At 40.3% G+C, this 25,913-nt stretch overlaps 1 protein-coding gene across 5 annotated transcripts in view; it reads right to left on the bottom strand.

Moving 5' to 3' along the window:
• kank1a (KN motif and ankyrin repeat domains 1a) overlaps positions 1-25,913 on the bottom strand; it is a 68,794-nt gene that overhangs the window by 9,063 nt on the left and 33,818 nt on the right. For 2 of the 5 annotated variants that reach the window (XM_044331323.1, XM_044331332.1), the window contains 3 exons: positions 18,468-18,598; positions 4,240-6,894; positions 1,750-1,935 (listed from right to left, as the gene is read on the bottom strand). In XM_044331323.1, coding sequence (XP_044187258.1) covers positions 1,750-1,935; positions 4,240-6,894; positions 18,468-18,504 — 2,878 coding nt within the window. In that variant the 5' untranslated portion in view covers positions 18,505-18,598. Of the gene's footprint in view, positions 1-1,749; positions 1,936-4,239; positions 6,895-18,467; positions 18,599-22,166; positions 22,214-23,235; positions 23,571-25,913 lie in introns of those variants that run through there. The other 3 variants (XM_044331316.1, XM_044331315.1, XM_044331340.1) reach the window with 3 other exon arrangements.

Below are 25,913 nucleotides of genomic sequence, written 5' to 3'. Positions count from 1 at the left end.
CTAGAAGTGTCTCGATTAAAGTCTGTCTGAAGTCGTGTGCTTTTTCCTATAATTAGTGGCAAATTAATTAGTTCTTTCCTGGAAACATCATATTTACATCCATGTAAAATACAGCATTCCCAAATTTATGATGCAAACTTTTGAAAGCACTAAACCGAAGTAAATCCATGTTTGAAATTCTCTTTATTAAACTCCTCAAACACTTCTAACAAGACTGGTCAGTTCATTACAAATAGCTGATAACGCCTGAATGGTCCACTGAAGTTCTCTGACATGATCAAGAGCTTTGGCGGGGAGGAAAGTAGCCATTAAGTGTCCGTCTCATGTTCTTTCCAAAGCAATCTGTCAGCAAGGCATTGGAAGTTGCCCCAAACCCTGAAGTATCTCAGTCATTTTAAGTACAGGCCTTGAAAACCAAAATACCAGCCGAGAGCCAGAACACTCAGCACATCTGCCAAGACTTGCCCCAGCGGAGGGGCCTCTTTTACTGCTCCAGGCGACAACGGAGAGAGTGTGAGAGTGTATGTGCTCATGTAACGCAGTTGCATGTGTATACACTGGCTTGTGCACACTCAGTAGCAACAGAGTCGTTCGGAACGTCTCCCGTGTTTTGACAGGTGGGAGCGTCAGCAGCGTGAGGCAGCTCGTCGGGTTGGGGATTGGGGATGGGGGGGGCGGGATCCAGGCTGATGCTGATGTGCTAAATGTGAAATCTATACAGGATATTCAGGTGAGGTTGTGCACCTTTTGGCTGCCGTACAGCAGTGTAGGGCTCTTAACTCCTGCAGCAAAAATAGCAAACAGCTGCTACTTTTTCTAAATAAACTGTGAGATGATCACTTCACCAGGTATGGGACGATGTCTTTTTAGTTAGTTAACCACAGCCTACAACATCTGCTCAGATAACCAACTCTGCCTTTTTGCAAAAGCATCAGATTTACACTCTAACGTAGTCAACCGTGCAGTCACGAGATCTTCATTTTTTGCCTCTATGCTCAGATTTCAAATGAAACAAAGACTTTAAGATTAAAGTGCCGACATTCATGCTTTGAAGGTGTTTATTGGGTGGATGTTTTTCTACACAGACCCCTCAGGGTAATGCAGCAGGATAATGATTCCTAAACCTGGAGCTTTTTTTTTTTAGGGCCTTTTAAAGCATCAAGGGGGGGCAGCTGTGGCTCAGAGGTACAGCGGGTCGTTCACCAATTGGAAGATCGGCGGTTTTATTCCTGACTCCTCCAGTCTGCATGTTGAAGCAAGATACTGAACCCCAAACTGCTGCTGAAGGTGTGTATGTGTGTGTGTGTGAGAATGTTGGCATGTAGTAAAGCACTTTGAGTGGTTTGAAGGTTAGAAAGGTGCTATATAAATGCAGCCCATTTACCATCACCAGGTAAGTGTCTGTTGATGTCTGCATGTCCAAATATTGGTGGATATATTTAATTGTATTGTCCAACTGATCTCTGCCCTCTAAAGTGAGGGAGACAATGTATAAAAAGGATCCAAATTCCTATGATTCACTCGATTCAATGAAGAAAGGACCAAAATCAAAAGGCTAAAGGCAATCAGGCGATCTAAAATCAGAGATTGGTAATGAGCTTCTGTGTCAGAGCCAAATGTGGTCACTAGAAATTCCTCAAAACAGGATATCACAAGCTTAAATTCTAAAGTGTGCATGTTTAATTTCCAGCAACAACATGTGAGGCGGTGTTGCGTGTTTTAAGGCAGGTCGGTGAAGGCGGCCAGTACCATGCAGCGCTGTAGACATCTGCAGGTCCATTCGGCTCTTCTGCTCTGCCGCGCTGATCTGCTGCTGCTGCTGCTGCTGCTGCTGTGCAGGTGTGTTGGCAGCTTTATCCCCTTGTGTCAGGCCTGATGAAGTCCTCTCCAACTGTGTCAGAACAGAGAGCGACTGGGAGCAGAGCTGACTGCTCTCTGAAAAGAAGGAGCGAAAGACAAGAGTCAGCATCCAAATGCACGGGTAGGTTTTGGGACATAAAAGAGTAGCCTGTGGAGTTTCTGGCCGCTACAGATGATGCTTTGTTTGAAACTTTTGTTCTTCAGAAAGCACAAAGACAGACGTGCATGCCAAAAGAGGAGGAGGTGAGCTGAATAACTTGCATTCTGCAAAGATTTGTCCTCTGAACTCAGTGGGTAAATAGCTTAAGTTTTAACACCCAGTCTCGACCTGATAAATCCTACTCCCCTCGATGCGTCGGTAAATAAAATTAGCATCTACGTCAAAGTCTGCTGATGTCTATCAAATGAAAGATTTTGGTTTTTGACAGTTGGTGGCAGTAATACACCAATAAAAGAGGAACAAAACGTAAACAATGCAGGTATCAAATCTGCTTTTATGAGTAAATATGTACCAACTATAGGAAATATAAATATAGGAAATGCCTAACAAACGATATGCACGCCATAAAATTTGGTAAGAAAAGTGAATCTACACAAAACCAAGTTCCACAGTGTGCTTTTAACTTTAATTTCTCCTCATACCTACCTTCTTGACACAAAACGACCTCAAATAAGTGATGAAAAAAGGGAGAAATTTGACTTGGAAAAAGTTGCTTACACTCTACACTTCTGATGTTATTGCAACTCCGACCATGACTATCAGCATCTTTAGAGACACTTTAATAAACTTCTACACAGCTGTTCCCACTTAGCTCATTACGTCCAGTGCTGTGATGATGACACTGAGATTAGCTCCTTGAACGGGAACAACAGCTGGTTGGTCATTCTACATTCCTAAAGAGGCCAGCAACTGACCAGAAACACAGCCTGCACACAAGACACAGACAATCAGCCTGCATTAATCTGCCAGCCGGCATGAATGCAGGTTATGTAACTCAGAAGGAGCCATGAATCAGCATCAACAGTGAGGTGTTAGTGAAGGGAGGGCGGCGGGCAAAAATAACAAGTGGCCGATTGGTGCGACGTTACTGGCTCCCAAAAGAAATGAGCTCATTGTTGGTTTGTGTCCAAAGCCCCCGCTGCATTTTTCAGGGTCAGAGATAACTTTGGCCTGTCTGATCCTATCAGGATTCTCTTTAGACTGTGGGTGAACGCTCTACCAACAACCCCACACTCCAGACCAGCTCCTGTAACAGTACTGCACAAACTGCACCTTATGTTAGCTGTTGTTTCAGTTGAAGAAAGCGATATTATGTCAATGCAGGCCTGTGAAATACAATGAAATTATTCTAAAGATTCATAAATTCAATTAAAATATATTTTGGGGAGCTAATAAGGACAATAGGACAGCAATTAATTATTTTTATTATTGATTAATATGTCAATTATTTTTTTGGTGATGTCCTCACATGTCTTCTTCTGTCCCAACTAACAGTCAACCAACACAAAGATATTTAGTTTACTATCAATCAATTATCAATTGCCGATTCATTTTCTGTTGATCAACTAATACTTCTGATTAATTGTTGCAACTGTAAAGGACAACACAAAAATATCTTGCGTATTAATATTGATATGGAATAATTCTTGCAAGTTCAGAGTGAAAACTCATTCTTCATCTTGGACTTCATAGACAACATACACAAGAAGTCTTTGGAAAAAAATGGACATTTGAAAATCTACAACTCCATAACAATTCAGCAAACTACCATCTGCCGAAAAAGACACAATCAAAAGCTCCAGAGCGGCTATTAAAAAAGGGACTTTGTGGTGAGATTGTTTTATTATTTTGATGTCATTTCCTGAAGGGTTTTAACTTATTGTGTTACCTATAAAGATAAAACCCCACATGTCTAAGTGTCCTTGAGAAACACACTTATATTGTGTGTGTGTGTGTGCGTGAAAGTGAATGAGGGGGCAAAGAGTAAAGTCTGTTAAAGCTGAAAAGTGCTAAATAAGTGCCGACCATTTTCCTTAAGTGGTAATGAGAGACATGCATATGGAGCAAATTTAATCTAATGAGTAATAAATCATGAAAGAGAAAAAAGAAAATAAATCAAATTCTCTACTCATTGGCCCCCTGAGGCACTAAATACATGACAGCCTGTTTGCCAGCTACAATTATGTGTGTATGTGTGTGTGTGTGTGTGTGTTTTTGTGTACATTTTCTGTGTCTGCCCTTGAAACTATGCTAAAATTGCCTGGCATGACTTTCAGCCAATCACCACAAGATCTGTGTGTTTTTGCAACACTTGTGGAGCCGTCGTGTTAATGTGTAACCATTAGCCTGCTCAGCGCTGGTTGTGGTAAACCTCTCACCTTTGTTTGAGTCCAGAGAGTCTGACTGTAGCTTGAAGATGTCCTCAGCACTTCCGTACTTCATGACCGAGTTGATGGATGAGAGCGTGCTGACCAGCTGACTGTTGATGGATCCAAACTGGGACTGGGGCTGACCGAAGGCCTCTGCAAGCTCGCTGTAGTTCTCTGCCAGCAGCATCTGTTGCTCCTGTAACAGCTTCTGCACCCTCTCAATGTAGTGGTCCAGTCCGGCGCCGCCCTGAGCTTCAGCTTGCAGTGGTGCAACCTTAGTCTTAGCCTCCACAGTCTCCTCGCTGCTGCATGCGACAAATTCAGCTGGTTGGGAGGGCCCGCATGCTATATTCCTGGTTTTTAAGCCAACCAAAAAGTTCTCATTAATGCTAACAGGTCCCACCCCACATTCTTTGGTTTTAGTAGAGCTTGATTTGCCAAGGAATGACTCCACATCTGTGGTGGTTCCAACAGCAATCGAGCGCATCTTTGCTGTTGAGTGAACATCTTTGACGAGTCCTTCCCCAGCAGCAACCGTCCTTGTTTCAATCACAGTTGTGTTGGTGTGCTTTTCACAAGTGTTAAACACCATTTCAGTGAAAGAGTCTATCAGGACAGCTGTTTCTGTGTTGGTGGACTTGCTCACAACTTCTGTCTCAGTATTGGTCTGCTGAGTTGTTGACTCAGGAGCAACCATGACAGCAGAGTCCACTTTGCTCACAAGATCTGGGTCAGTTCCTTGCGACACCAGTGTCTTGATAGGACTAACGATCACATCCACTGAACAATCTCCGCAGCCAATTGATCTTGACTCCTTACTCAACTCCGTCATGGGTTTGCAGAGGGCCAAGCTGTCCACTGACTCCTCTGTGTTAACTCCCACCTCACAAACATTCAGCTCTATGCCTACCTGCTGGTTGCATGTTTCCACCTGTCTCCCTACACACTGGTCATTTACCTCCACACGCTCATGCACCACCCACTGGTCCATTGGGATATCTGGGCCAGTGGCAATGCTCTGCACATTGGGTTGACAGGACACTCCTATAGTGTGGGTTTCTATAGTTTCAGTTGTGTTAGCTTGGCTGAATTCCAGATGGTCACCCACTCCCTGGCTGCGCATCTGGACTTTGGCCTCCACGCAGGCGTTGTACATCTCAGGCCTGGCCATCAAACCTTTGTCTGTTTTTTTCTTGTTTGACCCACCAGCCGCTTGGAGCTCCAGCTTTAGCTTGCCCATTTCCATTTGGTGAGTAGTTTCTTTCAGCTGTACTTCCAAGCGGTAGATCTTCTCCTTCAGTGCTTCAATGGTCTGTTGCTGTAGCTCAATCTCTTTCTCAGCTTCAGTGGTCATGCCCAGCATGGCCTCGTTCACGCCAACCGCAGCACTATGAGTTTCCTGGCGCTCCGTCGTGACTCCTACATCCCGGAAACAATGTTCTTCTGTCAACTTCCTCTGAGAGAGGGGAAGGTTGTTCATGTTTTCATCAGTAACTACACCAATGGACTTCTGGTGGGCTTCGTTTTGTGTGAGGTTATTAGGCTGAGTTCCAAGTCCGTTACTGTCCTGGGTCGTCTTCTCCAGAGCTTGGACCTCAGCCGCCAGACGCCTGAACTCCTCCAGCCGCTGAGCGTTCTGTTCCTGGGCTTCAGGCTCCATGATGTGCAGCTCTGCTTCTTTTTGGATGGGGCCTGGGTTCTCCATTTGGTCAGCACTACCTACGCTGTAGGAGCGCTTGCGAAAACCACCAGGACCTTGATTTTTGGACTGAGCGGCCAACTGTCTTTTCTCCTCCTGCAGAACAGCAATCTTAACCTGTAAGATGGGAATGGTTTTCACCTGCTCCTCTAACTCTTTCAGCCTCTTGAGGGCTACAACCATCTGCTCTCGAATATGTTGCAGATGTAACGGGCTGACGTTAGTCACTGGCGTGGTCATGCCAGAACTCATGGGGCTGTGGCGGATGGAGCTGCCCATGGATGGCGGGTAGTAAGGGTTATACTCTCCATTGGGGAGGTGACCATTGATGGGCAGAGGCTGATGGGTGCTGGGGGAGATCTGGCTTGGGGCCATTGAGCCTGAGTAAGAAGACGAGCTGCTGGAACCCATGCCGCCGAAGCTGGCGAGACGACGGCGGGGCACTGGGGGCTCGCTGTGTGGCTGCATGAGCAGACGCTCCTGTTCGAGTCGACGACGAGTCTCCATTAGGGTCTTCTCCACTTGGGGGTTGTGACGAGGGGCGAACCTGGGTGAAGGTGGGGGGAGGAGCTGTTTTGGCTCTGTTGTATTTGAGTATGACTGTTGCAAGGGGACTTCACAGGTTGCCCTGGAGAGGGTGGGGGTCAGCGGAGCAGCAACCTGGGGCCTGGAGCTGAAGAAGACTGGGGACTGCTTGTCGTCGCTGTTGGAGGAGGACAGGGAGTCTGTGGAGGTCCATTCAGCCTGATTGCTGCCCCCGCCAGTGCTGCCCCGAGGCGCTGCCCAGGGTTTGGCCACTTTGGGCTTCCTCTGGATACTCAGCTTCTTAATGGTGTTGCCCCTCTCAATGTCATCAACATATTTGAGGAAATCCAGGTCTAGCTGATAACCATAGGGAGTTTCAACATAGTATGGGGCCACAGAGTCTTTGTCGTCTTCTGTGCTTGGGCATCTTTGTCCTCTTTCTGTAGAAGACACCACGAAAACATAGAATTAGTGAAGAATTTAAGTTGACATTCAAATCTCATTTCAGTGTTTTTATAAAACCAGAGTTTGTGCGACATAATATTTTTTAATTGTTGCATATCAACAAATGTAAAAAAGGGTAAATTGCACAGGAATTGTGCAAAGTTGTTTTGAAGTCCCATCAGCAGCTTGAATCTCAGGTGAAGTGTTAAGTGTTTCCTCGGCCACTGACAATCACCATTATTTGACAGTGCAAGTACAAACACGTCTGAAGTTTCTCACATCACTGTTTGAAAAGCGTGAGTGATAATCATTTAGGCAAGGGATGGTTTAAGTCATCCCAAAACTATGCGAGATCCAACTATGCGAAGCAAACAAAAAATAGAAGGTGGCATATTGAACTTCAAAATTAAAAACGAACACTGATGTCTTGCTTTATATGTGTAACTTAGCAAAAGCCCTATCTATTTCAAACACACTGGCCTGGTGAGATTTGATAAAACTAAAACATGGAAAGCTTGTGACAGATAAACAGGCTCTTGTTTACGAAGCTTGGATAAGACAGAGCCAAAAGAGGTCAAACAGGAAAACCGACAATGTCAATATTTTCTAGTCCAAAATCCATCCCTAAGGTAAACCTTTTTTGTTTTTTTACAGACAAAAATGAACCACCAAGCTTGACCTGTTTTTCAGATTTTGAATAGACACTTTGCAGACAGAAATAAAAAAAAACAAACTACAATTGAATATCTTGAGTTTCTTCACTTTGTACAGATCAGTCAAAGCTGCTTAAATCAAAGTCCAAACTCCACACATCCAGTTGAAAATGCCTGAATCTGTCAGATGTCTGCGTCTGTAAAGCCAACCAGCTTTCCAGCCCATTGGGAGACTCCACTACATTCACACTGTGTTGGCTAAATACAGCGTCTTGTTCTTGGTATGCCTGGAACTCTCACCGACTAAAGCAAACACAGGCTTGAAATAAACAGCCCTGCTCTTCCTTTCCAGTACACCCAGCTCCGGCAACTTTTCCCGTCAATCCCTCTCCATTCAGCTAAAACAGAGGAGGGAATTACAAGGCTAAGCCTGCTACTAAAACCTCAACGCCTTGTTGTTCAAGCTTCACTCACCTCAGTCCAACAGCATTCTCTCCATTTTTACTTTCCCCCCCTTCACGTCTCTCTGCTGGCTGTTGTAGGACAGGATACAGTACAAAGATCAGGCTGTATGAGCCACAGAACTGCTGTTTCTTCTCACTCTGTGCACTCTTTCTCAATCCTCTCTCCATAAGGGGGAAAAAAAGTCTACTATTGGTGTAAACTAAGCACTGCACTGCTCTGGCGCACTATTGGACAGCTGCCTCCTCCAATCCTGTGAGGCTGGGAGCCGGGCGCTTCCCTTCCCAAATAAGAGTCCTGTTATTTAGTGGAGGGGAGGTGAACTCATGACAATAACAGCCTGTTCTTAAGACAAATAGTTTAGTGACTGTACATGTCAAACTTGTATATTCTGGTTTATGCTTATGTCCACTTTGTCGCATTGTTTCCCCAAATGCAGTACTGTTAAATAGTCAAGTCCAACTTTCACAACTTTGTTCCAGAGCTAGTTTATTCAGAAATAAACAAGCAGTAATACAATCAGTCATTTAAATGGTGCATGTCAATGCATGGCCACCTGTTTTAAAAAACAATTAATAGTTTCAGTAATTTATCAAGTAAAAATTCATTAGTAACACCTTCTCAAATATGAGGATTTGCTCCTTGTTTTGGACTGTTGGATGGACAAAACAACAAATATGAAGATGTCACTTTGAGTAATTATGATTGTGACATTGTTCACTCTGCTGAAACTAAACAATGAATCACTTGTTTGTTAGTTGCAGCCCTAAAATAAACTTTTCAATACAGCTGCCCTATATTTTTTTACAGAGTAATCTTACATTTTGGAAGAAGCAAGGCAGCAACTAATGACTAAATTATTTCGTAATAATTTAGGCCATAAAACTTCAAAGTTGTAAATAACGCCATTCATAATTTGTTAAAATATCTTCTTTTGTCCAAGCCTCTCTAATATTCAGTTCACTTTAATTTACACTGATGTACTGTAAAACAAAGAAAGGCAGCAAATTCCATATTTGAGAGGCTAGAACTATCCAATGATTAATTTTCTGTTGGATCTATTTGTTTCTCTTCGCACTATCTAGCTCTCCTGAATTAGAGCAGAGAATTAATCACGCACTATTTTAACAATTTTTCCAAGGAAAAATACCCGACACCCAATGATTCCAGCTTCTCAAATATGAGGATTTGCTGCTTTTCTTTCTCATATATGACAGCAAAATGAAGATCTTTGGGTTTTAGACTGATGGTCAGATATAAGAAGCAAACTGAATAAACCCTTTCAACTGTAATTTCAGTTTTTACAGTTTCATAACAGTTTGTGCGCTTATAAAACAATTTTTACTTTATTTTTAGGAAGTTATCTAAAATTTCATGTCAAACATCCAACAAAGGGCACTTTCAACACAAAGCCCAGGCTGTGAACTCTCTTGCTCTGCCTTAGAAAAAGCACATCCTGTTTTTTTTCCTGGTATAAATAATCTCTGTATGGTGGCACAGTCATGGTCTTGTGCTGTCTGGTTTTCAGGACTCCCTCTGGCACGAGTTACTGAGCACTGACCAGCGTCAGTGTCACACACACACACACACACAGGAGTGACAGGCAGCCCTCTGGTACTGCAGAGACCCCGAACAGCTGAGCGATGACCTCATCAACACGAGACAACTGAAGGGGTCACGCTCCAGTGACAGGGAGCCAACAGTGACACTGACAAGAGCCCGGGAGTCTGCTCCAGTTATCAACAGCTGTTACATTGTCAATTTGACAAGGATTACAAAACAGTTACACAGCTAGCAGTGTGAGAAAGTATATGTAGTTCTGCAGCCTTTTCTTTCCTCAACTCAACAACAGCATAAAAACAAGGAGAGTATTAGTTGTTGCTGAATATAAGATAATGTTAAGTGATAGTTTTTTTTGATTCACACAATCATTCTTGCCTTAAATGTGCTGAGCTCCACCTGCATGACAATTCACCCCCATCTACATTAAACTTCCCTCTTTACATGCTTCTGCATTATATGAAAGGGTTAGAAAAAACAGCAAATGAATTTCTTCATAAATTTTCTACAACTGCAACGATTAGCCGATTCACAGAAAATTAACCTGCAACTATTTTGATAATCGATTAATGATTTACGTAATTTTTTATAGCGAAAATACCAAACTTTTCCTAGTTCCAGCTTCTTAAATGCAAAAATTTGCTGCTTTTCTCCATGTTATACAATTAGAAATTGAATATCTTTGGTTTTTGGACTGTTGGTCGGACAAAACAAGACCTCATCCATAAAAATATTCAATAGTTGCAGCTCTAACATTATCTGAAGTAAGCCTCAATAGCGGATTATTATGTTAATATCATCCATGAACATTGTGGAACATCACAAGTCTCAACTTCTGCATTCAATTCTGGCAAACTTTTAGTTTTTAACATATTCTTGAGCTAAAATTTAATTCAATTTGTGTTTAAATTTGAGTTTGTCTACATAAAACTAAACTGAAGAATAAGTTCAGATCAGTTGGCCACAAAGATCTTGTAAAACAGATGCTTCATTTTTTTAATTTCAACGATAAGGCCGGCTTTATTTGTCCTAATTTGGGGTTTTTTTTTTGGTTGAGACACGTGCCAGGTAATCACAATGCCGTTTGAATTCAGGAGCCGACCTTTGTTGCATGTCATTCCCCATTCTCCCATTGTTTCCTGTCATCTCTCCTCTGTCACTATAATAAAAAGGCATAAAACGCCCCCCTAGCCAACTCTGCTCTCCTTTTCTCAACTGTGATATATAAATATTCAAGCGTAATTACCCAACACTAGCTGTGGATCCATTCCAACAGCATATTCTGTATATGCTCTAAAGTAAATCGCCAAGAAAATGTGGCTGTTAAAATTTTACTCCCATGTTTCCAGGAGCTACTCGCACGTCTTTCACGGACGATTTCCAGGCGAGAGTCTCTAACAGGAACCATGTGCTGACTGAACATAGTTGCTCTTTAAATTTGCTCGAATACATTGATATCTGAAGAAGCCGCAGTCTGATTATTCACACATCGCTTCATAGCCAAACTCACCAACACATTAGTCAACACACACACTGGTCTGACACCAGTGGTTCACACATGTTTTAGCCATCTCCAGTTTAACAGACATGTGTTCTGCATGAAATATCTTTAAATATATCAAGGTTTGGGCAAATGCTGTCACATTTGCTTGCATATTTCTTTGCCGTATCAATTCATCCAAAATGTTACACCAGCTCAAATTTCACTGTAGTGCCCATTCACTTACTTTGAACCCATGAATCCTCTCTGTGTTTGCTCTTAAAATATTGTGCTAAAGGCCAAGTTGGGCCTTGATGTTAAATCTGTGAGGAAAAATACACAAGCAGGGCTCGGTTTATTTTGTACTAGCTCTGTAAAAGTTTAAATTTAGAGTTGACAAAAGCCTTTTAACATCCTCGGTGCCCTCAGAGACAGAATAAATTAGGCTACTGGTCTAAATCTGTCTGCCAGTTGTTTGTCATCCAACCATCTATAAGTTCGTCTTTATTTTTGCATCAACCTCAAGTTCTGCATCAAGCTATGTCTGGTTTTACTCATCATGAGTGAAAAAAAACAACTAAAAACTAAAATAATCATTATTAGTCAATCAGAAACTATTTTAATAATCAATTGTTTAAGTGATTGATCAAGCAAAAATGCCAAACATTCACTGGTTCCAGCTTTTCTCTATTTTATATCATCATAAATTGAATATTTTTGGGTTTGGGACAAAACAAGCCTGGCATTCTGGGTAAATTATAATGTGACATTTTATCAGCAGTCTATGGAAGATATGTTCCAGGTTATATTTAGTAGGGCTACAACTAACAATTAATTTCATTATTGATTAACCTGATTTATTTTCTTGATTAACTGACTAACCACTGATCTATGAAAAGTCAGACTTTGCTAAAGCCCACAGTGATGCCTTCACTTATTTTGTCCAAACAGTCCAAAACCAAATGATATTCAGGTCACTATGACATAAAACAAACAAAGCAACATATATTCATATTTTATAAGCTGGAAACAGAGAATTGTTGGAGTTTTTGCTTGAAAAATGACTTAATTTACTATCAAAACAGATGCAGATTAATTTAAACTAATCACTTTAACTCTAAAATAAACCACTACCCTGTTTGACAACATACAGTACAGTCAGGTGACAAGTCTCAGTGAACAGTGATAGATAATATACACATGTCTGATATTATATTAATATTAATGTTCATTTGTTATTCTGTATTCTTTGAAACCTTTGAATGGGTCTAGCTCGCCCTGCGGTAACCTGAGCAGATGGTAGGTGGGATCCAGTGTGGTGAGGCTGGTCTACAGCAGGAGGAAGAGGAGAGAGTACTGAGGTACTAACAAAGTCAAGAGGTTGCGGTAAGCAGCACAGGAAGCTGGCGGAACTGTAAACAGAACCACTTTTCCGCACATGCTCAGTGGCGTCCGCCTTACGCAGAACTTCCTCTCCGACACAATTGTTGTTATTACTCTTTGGAGTCGTTTCTAAAACAGAATATCATGAGTAAAGTCTTTGTGATGATGATGATGATGTGTCATGTGGTCACGGACATGTTTTTAATGACTTAAATCAAGGCTAAAGACTTGTGTTCTTTGGCTTTCTATGTGTGTTTATATGCATTTTTGTCATTGTGTCATTTGTAAGTGCTCTGTACATTTTATTTTTCCTCTATGTATGACACTTTGGTCAACCGCTGATTGCTTTTAAACTGGGCTATATAAATAAACTGACTTCATAGTTTTTGGACAACAATGGAGGTCTACAGTACAAACTCACTGGACAGCTGTACTGGTCTCATACACACAGCTGCAGAATGGAAAAATACAGTACAGTGTCAAACTCACACTGGGCAATACACTGAAAGCAAAAGCATGATGCAAGTGCATGGGTGGAGGAGACTCTAGTGGCCAGAAACACACACACACACACACACACACACACACACACACACACACACACACACACACACACACACACACACACACACACACAGGTCCTTTCTCATACGACCAGCTTGGTATTTCCTGGCTCTGCCCGTGAGCTCTATACGCCTAATTACTCACATGAAAAGTAGCACTAGTATTTGATCAACTCCTCAAACTGCAGCAGCTCCAAACAGCAAAACAGTAAGACACATCCGTCCTCATAAAAAAAAAAACCCAGGAAACGAAACAAAAAAACAACACGTACATGTATCTGGCACATTCCTGCCCCTTTTTTCCAAACCGAACACAGGCGGGACAGACGGAGCAGAACGACCGACTGTGATTTACTTCTAGGAACTGAGAGGGCAGTGCCAGATGCTGCTGCCAAATTCAACAACTTAACTCTGTACATGATGATGCAGACCGGAGGAAATGTTTGAGCTTCCTCTGCAAACACAGAGGCGGTTTGAGAAACTTTGCCCCATCTCAGACCCTTTTCTCATAGATGGTCAAGAAAAACAATCGGACACGTCAAAGTCGCTCTGAGTGTGTAGGCTGGTTTATTTCTGGTGATGCATAAAAAAAAAAAACTTCTATTCTAAACAATCTAAAATAAGAATAGACCGCAGCTACGAGGGCTGAACAGTATAGGGGAAAAAATAACTTTGATATATTTAATATTTAAACTCCTAGATATATGCAGCTTTTAAATGATGTGGGTGCGTTTTGAAAGAAACTTCAGTGTAAAAATTAATTCTTGGGAACAGTAGTTTGACAAAAATTTGACAAAATCCACTTGGTCCACTTGCTACCCTTTTCAATAGCTTTCAATTGCATCTCAAGTGGACTTTAAGTTAAGATTATTTTGTCAGGAAAAGTGACGCCTCGACATTATCTTATAAATAGCAGATATATTCTCAAACCAACAATTCAAAGATGTCTTTAAGCTTGTGGGCTTCTCTTTTTTATTCTGAGAATGGCTGCAATCAGACTGTTCATGTGCACGTCCACGAAACCTCCTGGATACAAAAAATCACTTAAAGTGCGATACAAGAAGTAGTTGCACACTAAATCAAAGCTCCCTTTCATTTTATTAACATTTTGACCGGCTAAAAGGTCTTCTTCAAGCAAAAAAAAAAAAAAGAAAAAGAAAAGGCTTGTGTTTGGTTTAAATGTCGCAAATTAAATTACAGGGAGCTGTGATTTAGTGTGTGGGTAGCTCATGTATCACAATTTAATGGTTGCGATCACTCAAGCATGCAAAACCACCTACCAGAATTAAATTAAATTAAGCAAAATTGTGTTATTCATCAGATTCTGTGTTTGTGTATACGATAAAAAAAAATTCTGGATTGACTTAAAACTATTTTTCTTTGTGAACCAACCAATAAAAAAGGCTTTATATAGCTTTGACCCGTATTACATTGCATCTTTTGCAGTGTTCACTGTCTACACTGAGCCAATACACTGTTCTGACCTGCTGGCTGAAGAATGCCCCTTTCAAATACTGACAATGAACCGATTACTGCACACTGAGATACAGTCACACTTAAATAAACCAGACCAGCATCAATTCATCAAACATTGTTGTGTAAAGACAGTAAGAGTCCAGAGCGGTCAAGTCCAGTGAATAAAAGCGGAACAATTAACCCATTTGGTTCACAAAGACGCAGCACGCTGCCCCCTTTGGCACACATTCTTATAACCTCACAGCACTTACATAAACACGCAACAGGAAAGTGACTGATGGGGCACAGAAAGACGTGGTAAACAGTACCATGGGGTAAGACTAAGTGGCAGCTGGGTCTGTCTCCGCTGCAGAAACTAAACCACTTCATTGGGTTTGAATGAATTGCAGGAGGTCGAGTCATCGGCCAACGCTGACCGCTGCTCTGAGTTTTCTGTCCACAAAAGGCTGCTGGTATTAAAGTCAGGTCAAAGGCGTTCTGGTCTGCTCTGAACCATGACTCAGCATCTACTAGGGGGGTTTTTATTTTAGACTACCAGGATTTCACTGCATGAGGGGAGATGGTTTTGGTGCTGTGGTGGTGGTGGTGTTGGTACCATTTTTGGTCAATTTGGCAGCAGACTAACATGAAAGAATCCAAATTATTAACATTATGAGCGACGTTGGCATCACAATCATTGATATTATTATTAAACTGCACTGACTTTTAAACCAGTTTGCTTCTGATTATGACTGTGAACTAAAACTAATGTTTGAGGACCATTCAGCAAATGTTTTTGGACAGTAATACGCGGATGTGGCATCAAAAATAGTCCTGCAGCTGAATGTAATGAATATTACTCAAGTTAGTTAATTAGGATCAGCTGAGGTTTTATTTGAAAAATGTGCGTGATGCTTTGTTGCTCAATGCACTGAGGCGTCAAACATCCCACAACTGGCAGTTACTCTGTCTGACTTCATACTGAGCACACTGGCTCAACTGATTAAGAAAGAAATAGTATTGGAGTTTTTAAACAGGGCTCAAACCACCAATAAAAGTGTCAGTATGAGGAAATTAAACATAAATAAAAATCTGCTTCTTTATCCAATATTAACATAATGGCTCAGCTATGTTTGTACGATCCTTTAAAACAGATCATCAACTATAAATAACTGTGGAGCAGAATTATCAGAGATGCAACGATTAGTCGACTCATCGTTTTAGTTATTTATAAGAGAAAATGCCAAAATTCTCTGGTTCAAGATTCTTAAATGCAAATATTTTGGTTTCTTTAGTCTTCTAAAAGCCACATTTGAGGACGTCACCTTGGACTTTGGGAAACTGTCATTTTTGACCTTTACTGACATTTTATAGACCTTATATCTTGTATTTCTAGACTTGTTTTTTGAATATACTCACCATTAACAAAATGATAAACATGACTGATCAATCACTCAATTCAATCAGGAAACTAAGTCAAACAAACTGAGACGGCTCTGACTCACGGTTTACATAAATGCAGCTCCATTGTGTGCAAATTACCAATGACTATTACTGTATTATTCATCTGCAAGATAAGGAAACCTTTAAAGGGAACTGCACTTTGATGTACTTGTGAGAAACTAGAGATAAAAAAAAATAGGTCAAAATTGATCCTGACTTTTAGTCTATAATGTGTTCAAGTAACACTGGATCCTACACAACACAATAACATCTTTCATAAGAAACTACCAGCCTGGTAAATGACTCAAACTCTCCTAGTTTGTATCTGTCATGTAGAAAAATCAGAAGAATTGGCAAACAAAACAACAACTTAACAAATGACAAAGGTTCAGCTTCCAAAAAACCAACATCACAGATTCAGATTAATCAATGTCAGATTATCCTGAGCAGACTAGACCATTAACTCACCCTCATTTAGAGCAAATAATACCAAAGTTTCAGCGCTGGAGCATCTCTACACTAAGAGGTCTTAGTTTTGCAAGCTTCGCTCTCTTCTTGACATTCTTGTGGTGCAGCAGGTGACCGGGTTGGCATGTTAAATGCCAACACTGCACTGAAGCTATTTTTACAGTTTACTGGGAGAGGAGGTTAGCGGTGTTCACGTAGCATTCCTCAGCATTTTTCACATTCTGTCAAAAATGGACATTAAAACACTTTCTGGGGTTGTAGGATTTGAAGCGAATCTGGCGAGCTCATTATCTTTCTACAGACTAAAAGTATCCTCTCAGAGTCATGTACATGGCGGTGGACTGACGCTGAGGACGGTGTTTAAGTGACCTGAAAGCATTTGTCCTGCGTGTTGTGCATTCCTGGAGGGATTTGGCAGAAAGAAGCTTCACTCTCTCCTGTTAGTCTGCCCAGGAATGTGAGCCGTCTGCAGGTGTGTGTTCAGCGCTACGCCTCGGCTGACAGCGTTTACTTCGCGCTGAAGCATGGAAATCTTCCCTACGTGCGCACTGTGAACACACAAAACCTCAGTGTGTTACACAAGGAGAAGGAGGTGTAGAAATAACTAACAGAGGAGCTACTCTGTTTGGATGAAAAGCAAATTTCTTTTCCACCATAAGCTAATGTTTAACATTCCTGCAAGTATGTGTGATGTTCATGAGGAGGCTTAAACAGTCCAGATTAAAACATGTGATAGAAAGAGAGAGAGATTTTCTTCTAATAACTTGTAGTAAGGGGTCATAGTTTCTCACTCATTCTGATTATAATGCTACTGATACAATTAGCAGGATGCTAAAAAGCTATAAATGTCATATCGTGTTACTTTATCATGTGACTACTGATATAAACTAACATTGTCTTGTGCCAGTGCCTGTAAATTCATTGAAGATCTCCTGGTAGGACTCCTGATAGGTGATAAAATGAATTAATTTGATTAATCTGAATTTTTGTTTTTGCACTTGTGTGTAAAATGTCTAAATTGGGGAAATCGAGTAACTACAATATGCACAAAAAGGTCATTTTTAGTCAAAAAGTAACGTAGATGATAGCGGCTACATTAGACGTTTTGAGTCACAGCAGTCCTGTAAACTGTGACCTGATGAGTTTTACTACATGTTACACTTGCTGCAGACGGCTAGCTGCTAGCTGCTCTGGTAACCTCGTAGCAAATTTAACGAGAGGGACTAAAAATGACTCTACACACTGATCTCTGCTCTCAGTTTGTGTTTGTTGGTGACGTATCATCTCTGATTACAAGAACTGAAGCTCTGAGAGTTGACTGAATTGTTTTTCCAAGAAACAAACAGAAGATCCGTTCGTCAGCTGACTTTTTTTTTTGCTCTATCTGTGTTAAAACTAACTTAACTGGATGCCTGAGCTCTACTTAGTTGAAGCATCTGGTACTGACAGTCAACACCTGTATGGGATAGCTTGTATTTTATGTGTAATGCTGACAGCCTTGCAGGTGGTGCATGTCTTTTATAAATCTTGCTAAAACTCAATTGTTCCAAAGCTGATGAAAACTCAAGATTTTTTTTGGGCCATATAACCCGACCCTAACTCCTGGTAAATTAAGAATTAAGTTTTGCAAATGATCTTTTTCTAGATTTTAAAGCAAGAATGAGTAGCTTTCACTCGCAGTGATAGAAATAGATGTAATGCAGGAGCTGAGCAGTTAAATATACATGCCTGACATAAGCCTGAAACTGGACACCTAATCTACATTTAGCCCTATTGTATCTTTATCCAGCTAAGTTTTTATTTAGCCAGCATGCGCACAGATTGTTCATGAGGTAGTCAGGAATCACTTGACAAGTATGGGTACATGCAGTATTTACCAACTGTGTGCTAGGTGAAACTAATTTTATTATATTTGTGTGACCAACTTTAAACACCTCCATCCTACTGACTACATGACGATGATGATGATGATGATGATGTGGTGATTTAACTCTGGAAATAAGCCAAAAATAAGTATATAAATTCATATATAGACAGAGAAAGGACTAATTTCCTCTAACCTGATATGATGAAATGTGTTGGTTAATAAATGAGTTGGTTACCTGGGCCATTGCCATTCACGTGCATGGTTTGAGCCATGGCTGCAGCTGTGTGCTCTCAGTCCCACAACAAGACCTACTGGGGGTCATGCAACTGCCATGCATCAAGTCCAGATTACCATGCAACCTGCAAACTGAGACAAAACACAGGGAACATTTAATCACATATCAGGTAAGTCATAAACAGTCCATGCAGAGACGTAAGGAGCAACAAGCTAAAGCTTGCGAGAGCCATGCAAGTATGTTATTAAGGCTGCAACTTAACTTCTTTTCATTATTGATTAATTTGCGGATTATTTTCCCAATTAATCGACTGATGCTTTATTTTAAGAAATGTCAAAACAATAGTGAAAAATATAGTACAATAATTTAATATTCCAGTCATCTTTTTACTTGACAAATGACTGAAATTATTAATCATCAGAATAGATGCCATCAATGAATTTATCAATTTATAGCATAATTGCTTCAGCTCTAATCATTGTTACTGTTCCAATAACCAACAGGACAAATCTTAAAATAAAACAAAACAATTTCTCCATCACAAATTCAACTTATATCAATAATCTTGTCAATCACACTGATTATTTGACAACTGGTTTGTCCAAGTCGTCATTGGTTACACAGAACATTATGTTTGCAGGACGCACACAAAGGTTACGGTGTAAACTAGAACGGAGAAATATTGAAAAAAAAAAAAAAAAACTTTTCCAAAGTTTGACCGAGGCGATCAGAGGTCTCTGTTTGACGGGTATTTTATGTTCCGTTACACAAAAGGCCCTTCTCTGTGAAAGCTGAAGCCCACTTCATGTGATCGACAGCGCCGACCTCTAGCTTTTTCACAGGTGTGTTTGCATCTGACATTTATGAACATAGAGGTCCCTGTGTGCACTGTTCTGGTCATTATCAATGGATTCATTATGAGCAGGAACAAAAGAGCTATTCTCTTCTTATAAAGAAAGAAAAAAAATCATGGGCCACAGAGAGGTCCAGATTTTAAATGAGCATCTGGAGGAGCAAAGATGCAGACGAAGGTTGAGTGACAGTTTCACAAAGTCTTTTCAGCCAGGCCATTTTTAACACACTGATGACCTCGGACTCTATTTACCAACCCTGTTATAGCAACACTACTGACCTCGGATGATCACTGGTTCCCAAAGTGGGATCAAAGCCCCCCTTGTGACTTAAAGAAGGTCCTTAAGGGTCCTCGGGGGGGAAAATATGACAGGCTTCAATTTCACTGCTGGTCACATTTTATTCATTAAATATCAGTAAGATTGAAGAAGTCATTCTGCTGTGAAAACACTGTACTTAAACTGTTTATTGCTTTCAATTAACTTAGCAGGAATCTGGTGTAAAATTAGCTTCATTTGCACGTTCTCCCTATTTTTCTGTTTACCGTATTACTGGAAGCATCTAATGAGGATATTGTGAACTAAATTAAGTCCTCTCAAACAGGGAGATGTGGTTTTGTTAGTCATTATGGTCTGAGGGGTTTTAGTTTATTAGGTACACCTAATGCAGTCTATAACACAACATCCCTGCGATAAATTCTACCTTCATTCATCAACAAGCGGAGTCTAAATATTAGAAACAGCACCACAAACTGCAGCCTCAAATGACCACTGAGGTGAATCACACCTTTCTAAAAACTGAATGAGTGTTTTTGTATTATTGGACTGCATTAGTTTTAGCTAGGTGTACTTAATAAACAAAACTTGGTGTAGATACAATGGATATGAATGTCTGCTTTCAGCTAATCCAGTAACTCTCAAGTCAAGGTACATCATCATGTTGACGCACCAGATCTGTAAGTCATAAGTAGTGCTGCTCATTGATTTACATTGCTCACAACGGTCTACTAGACAAAAAGGGATATTTAAAGGGGACGTATCATGCACATTTTCATGTCTATATTTATATTCTGGGGCTCTACTGGAATATCTTTGCATGATTAACAGTTAAAAAAAAAATCCTTATTTATTTGATACTGGCTCTTTATGCAGCCCCTCAGTTCAGCCTCCGTCTGAAACAGGCTGTTTTAGCTCCTGTCTCTTTAAGGCCCGCCCCCTCCCGATGAGCTCACTCTGTTCTGATTGGTCAGCTTCAGGACACTGCCCCTCAGCAGACTTCTAGTAGCGTAGGAGGCCATGTAAACAAACAGTAGTAGTAGTATTTCACTTCTTTTTCCCCTCATGAAATGGAAACTTCTCAAATATATCCGTACATGTTCGAGCCAGAATCTGATCCAACATATGCGAACATGAACAACCTGTGGAACAACCATAGCAACAAAGACTACAGAACAGACGGCTGTTTATGGGCCTGTGCAAACAATCTGACATCATCACAAGGTGGAAGTAGAGGTAACATTGCAAATGCAAAGCGTTCAGAGCAGACAGAAAGGAGCATTTTGACATAAATTCACGTCAAGTTTTGGACATTTGACCATATTTGACATAGACATCCAACGTTATAACTGTATATAAATAACAGAAAATCACAAAGGGGAAACTACCTCAGTAGAAACACTACTGCAACATCTCCACCTGTTGAAAAATTGCATACCTATCGTCATATCACCCAACCCTATCTGAGAGGCAGACCAATAGCGGACCTGAGGCCAGATAATGAGCCAGAGGGAACATCTGAAAGGTCACTCTATCAGTAGTTACTTTGCAGATGAGCTTCCACTCCTCTGCAGCGCATGCAAATCCTTGTTTACAGTCCGCACCCAAATAAAGCAGCGCAGCGATGCCGTTAAGGTGATGCGTCTAAATCTTGACCTCCCGTCATCCGTCGCCGAAACAATTATAGATCTGATACAGAGGAGAGATATAAACGACGCACGCTGAACCCTTCCAACCTCCAAATAGATCGTAATCATGTTCCTCAGCCTCTGAGCGACTCTCCCTCATATTGAAAATGAGCTGCAGAGAGTGAACTAACAATTACAGCAATATTCATTTTGATGTACCAGTATCCTTCCAGTAAAGAGAACAGCCTCTAAACTGTATTTCACATGTGAAATCAGGTCATTGGCTGAAAAATCTGCTGCTTTAGAGTACAAAACAGGAAGAGAAGGCTGCTCTTCCACAGCAGAAGTACCCATGGAAGGTTTTTGTTGACGGCTTGTGGAAGAGGTGAAATAAAAGGGTAAAAAAAAAGAGACTTTTACTAAAGAAGCAGTGGGAAATAATAAGATTTATAGAAAATGTTGAAGGATTTTTTTTATTTAAAAAACTGACATTAATCTTATACAATCAGCAGTGAGAGATGCTACTTACTGTCTTGAAAATGCTCATATATGCTCTTGGTGATTATAATTAAACCAACAAATATGATTTGCAAAGAGAACAGCATCTTTGTGTCTCCAGTCAAAGAAATCTTTGTAGATTTTTGTAAAATCTGTCTAAACTCCACATTACTGTGACTACTATCCTACTACTCTCAAAGTCAGAGAGTCTGAATATAACTGACAACCATCACAACAATAAATGCGGAGCGAGACAGAGAGAAATAAAGACACAGACGGGACTGAAAGGACACAAAGTGCTGCTCTCTTAATGTTTATATCCAGATTTTTAAAAAGAAAAAAAAAGCGAGCAATTCACCCCAAAAAGACGAGCTCTTCTTGCCAACTCCATGCAAATAAACTATGGATTTAAAAAAAAACAAAAAAAAACAACACATCGGACTGACCAAACATCTCCCAAGTGTCTTCTTCCATGAGCTGCGAGAATGCACACCTGAAGGAAGGAGCAGGAAATCCTCAGATAAACCGTCTGTCATCCTCGTTATAAACAACCAAACTTGTTCAGTTTAAAAAGCACATTTGTAGCAGATGAAGGAAGAATAAAAACATCATGATTTTGTACTCGGCCTTCAGAGAGCGTCACACATTTGAAATATTTTAGTGTTTTTAAGATGAAAGATTATATTTGTTAAAGAATATTCTGAAAAATGTGTTTTGTATTTATGGACGTTTCTATTTCTCTTGCAAATTGCTATATCTGTTACAAGTACATGTTGCACATTTTATTGTTTTGTACAGTATCTATGATGATCAACAAGTCACATGACTGATCTTTGGACTGAGTATAAGAAAGCCGAACACCTCCTTAAAGGAAAAGTAGTCGAAAACCTTTAATGAAGAAGTCGTGGTGAACTGGAGAAGAGTTGTGTGTGTCATGTTTGAATTTTAACAAACATACACAACACTCACACTGCTCTGCACCTTTTTAAAGGACTATTCTGCACTTTTTTCTTCCATCTTTCTCCTTCCTTCAACATAGCAATATGACATTAAGTTAATGATCAACATATTGAGGGACTCACTCTCACTTCTCATACAGTAATTTACAACTGAGAGAAGCCAGAAGACATTTAACCTGTTGCATAATAACTCTGTAAAACCAGGTGAACTCATTTGAAGGTAAACTTTTTTTTAAGACTTCAATGCACCAATTCCTAGTTAAAAAAATGCATTTAAGGCTAATCACATTAAATTTCTGGAGCTTTTAACCTACAGATGTTTGAGGAATTGCTTCTAAAATGTATTAAACCATGTTTTTCCAGTATTTATGTTCAAGATAATATGAGGTTTAAAAAGGGAAAACGAGGTGTCGACATGTCTGGCTCAACTGAAAAATGCTGCAGGATCTCTGATGCATAAACACTCTGACCACCAACAAGTATAAATATATCTTGGCTTGTTCCGTGTTAACTGTCCTCAAAGCCACAACACTGAGATCTGCTCATGCAAGCTTACCTGTAACTCTCATTCTAACTTCCTCCTACAGGTCGCAGGTAGAAAACACGACTGAGTCCGCAAGCCTCCCGACAACGAGCCTATACCCCAGCCGTCCTCTGAGTGAGAGGGATAGGTTTCACAGCTAAGATTAGACAACTTCCTCAGATGACAGCCAAACGATCTGTGTACTATAAGAGGAAACAGGACTTTAGGCCGTTTGGGGTAGAACCGACCCCTACGCTGGGCCTCCAGGTGAAGCGCATGGCGAGTTGACAACCGGGGCGGTCACTCTTCAGCCCGCGCTGACCTTCAGCTCACGGCTGAGAAGCAGCCACTGAGCCAGACAATAGAGCGTAATGGAAAGCCTTTCCATAAATGGGGTTACACATTAACCAACGAAGCGGCGTCTCACTTCGGCCGCTGAAGGTGAAGACAGGCGGTTAACTGAACTGAAGAGACCTCACTAAGAACTACCAGTGATGAGTTTTAAACATAACAAGACGTGTTTAACTGGTTTATCAGGAGATGTTTTGAGCAGCAAGATTACAAAACAGTGAAAATGTGTCGTGCACTTGTGTTGATTTATATCAAACGTTTAACAGTATCTTTGGATACTGATCACAAAGTCTTAATCATACTCTTAATCAATAACATGAGCACAACGAATGAGTGTGAAAATTAGCTGCCTGATTTAGTTTAATCAACCGAAAATCCCAAATATTCCTCAGTTGGTACATGTGAAGATTTGCTGCTTTTTGGTGTTTTATATCATTTCTGATTTGATATTTTAGAGTTTTGGACTGAAGGTCCAACAAAATATAGATAACTAGTCACTAAATACTAACATTTTTTATCAGCTATAAGCATCAAAAGCCTGATCTGCATTTATTTGCAGTCGCTATGTGGACTAAGACCAAGAAGTTAAATCTCTAAATACATGACGGTCGGCAGCATTTTAGCGGAACAAAGCTTTGGCTAAAGTTCTCCAGTGCATCTCTGCCCATGTTTACTACTGTTAGTGTGGCAGAAGACACTTTTCTGGAGTATTTATGATTTAATATTTGGAAAAGGAAAAGAAGAAATAACCTTTTGTTTATTTTAGTCACACTTGTTACTCAAAAAGTAAAGTAAAAGTCTGACGTCATAGTAAGTCAATCACAATAAAAGAATAAGTTGCCTTGATGAAAACACTCAGTCCCTTTACGTTAGTACATTTAAGAAAGAAAACAGTTTAAAATGAATATTTAGGTTATTAAAGCAGGATTTGAGTACTACAGTCAACAGCATGAACGTACTGAAGTAGTTTGTAGAATAGTTGAAAACAAACCGTCAAATATGTCTTCAACTAAATCACAGTCGACCTAAACTTGCTGACAAAACTGCCAGAAGCAAAAACCTTGAACCTTGTAGTTGTTCATGTCAAGTGTGGCATCGTATTACTCAATAACTCTGATTATTTTCTGTATTTTAATGTCTGGTATCATGAAGGAATTATTCAATTTAGAAAAGAGTTGGTTCTCTGGCCCTTTAAGAGAAATCCAGAGTTTTACAAACTGATCTTTTCATTCAGTTTAAACAAAGACAAAGAACTTACGACTCACCATAATTCACTCCATAATGAACAGAAACAGAATTGTAAGTCGTCTGATCTGATCTGAAGGGCTCACGAGTCTAACAAGAGTGAAGAATAGAATAATAAAAGAAAAACACAGGGCAACGTCATCAGCCGACACAAACCAGAACAACTTGTTTTGTTCCTCCTCAGTTGTTACATAAATATGAAAGACGTATATATAGCCTTCAGCCTGCAGTGGTATGACAGGTGTACGTCTACTGATTTACAGTCAGGTCAAGTTCCTCTTCACAGGGAGGTGTGTTCAGAAGACAGGAGGCTCAATTATTTATTATATGTCATGCAAGACAAACAAATATTATCGAACGCAGTCATGATTAATAAGGGAGTTGACGAGGGAGGAACATTTTTGTCTCAAATTGAATTCCTCTGTAATCTGCAGCCAATTAAATAATTCCTTCAAAAATAATAAATGCATAGTTCATAAAAAGTTAGCTGAAGGTTGTAGAGCACTTTATAGCAAGAGATGGATTCAAAAATTAATGCAAAATCACACGGGAAGGTGTACATGTGATTATGGGTGAATGAAGGAGGCAAACTGAATAATTTAAAAAGGTGCTGCGTGAAGTTTTCATGTAAACGAACAAAAGTTGTTGCGTGTATCCGTTAAATCTAAGAAACACGTTGAGTGAATTTCCTTCCTCGTAAAAAAAAAAAACGACTTTTAAACATTTTAAAAACCTGATTTCTTTACATCCATGCTTACTTGCCGAGCAGTCTTCTTCACTGCCTTTGCTGCCAAATTGTTGTCTCACTATCGCCCCCTGTAGTTCAGTGAAACTGCACGAAACCTGCTGGCAGCTGTGTGCATCGTCTCACCATCGTTTTTTTGAACCAAAACTGGGACGCCTTCTTAAAATCATTGTTCCATACTGCTACTAGTGATAAGAAGCTCCACATGGTACCTTTGAGAGCACGATCTAGCATGCACAAATTATGAAATTATTCACACAAATGAATAATTTGCATCTATCATTTAATAGTTTGTGTGACTAATGCGTGCACACGTCAATAATACAACATTATGAATTACTTATCAATCAGAGTACTTATCAAATACTTG

The sequence above is a fragment of the Thunnus albacares genome, chromosome 2, assembly GCF_914725855.1.
Source record: "Thunnus albacares chromosome 2, fThuAlb1.1, whole genome shotgun sequence".
Lineage (NCBI taxonomy): Eukaryota > Metazoa > Chordata > Actinopteri > Scombriformes > Scombridae > Thunnus > Thunnus albacares.
Note: the sequence above shows the minus strand (reverse complement) of the source record. Positions and strands in the feature narration are given on the sequence as shown.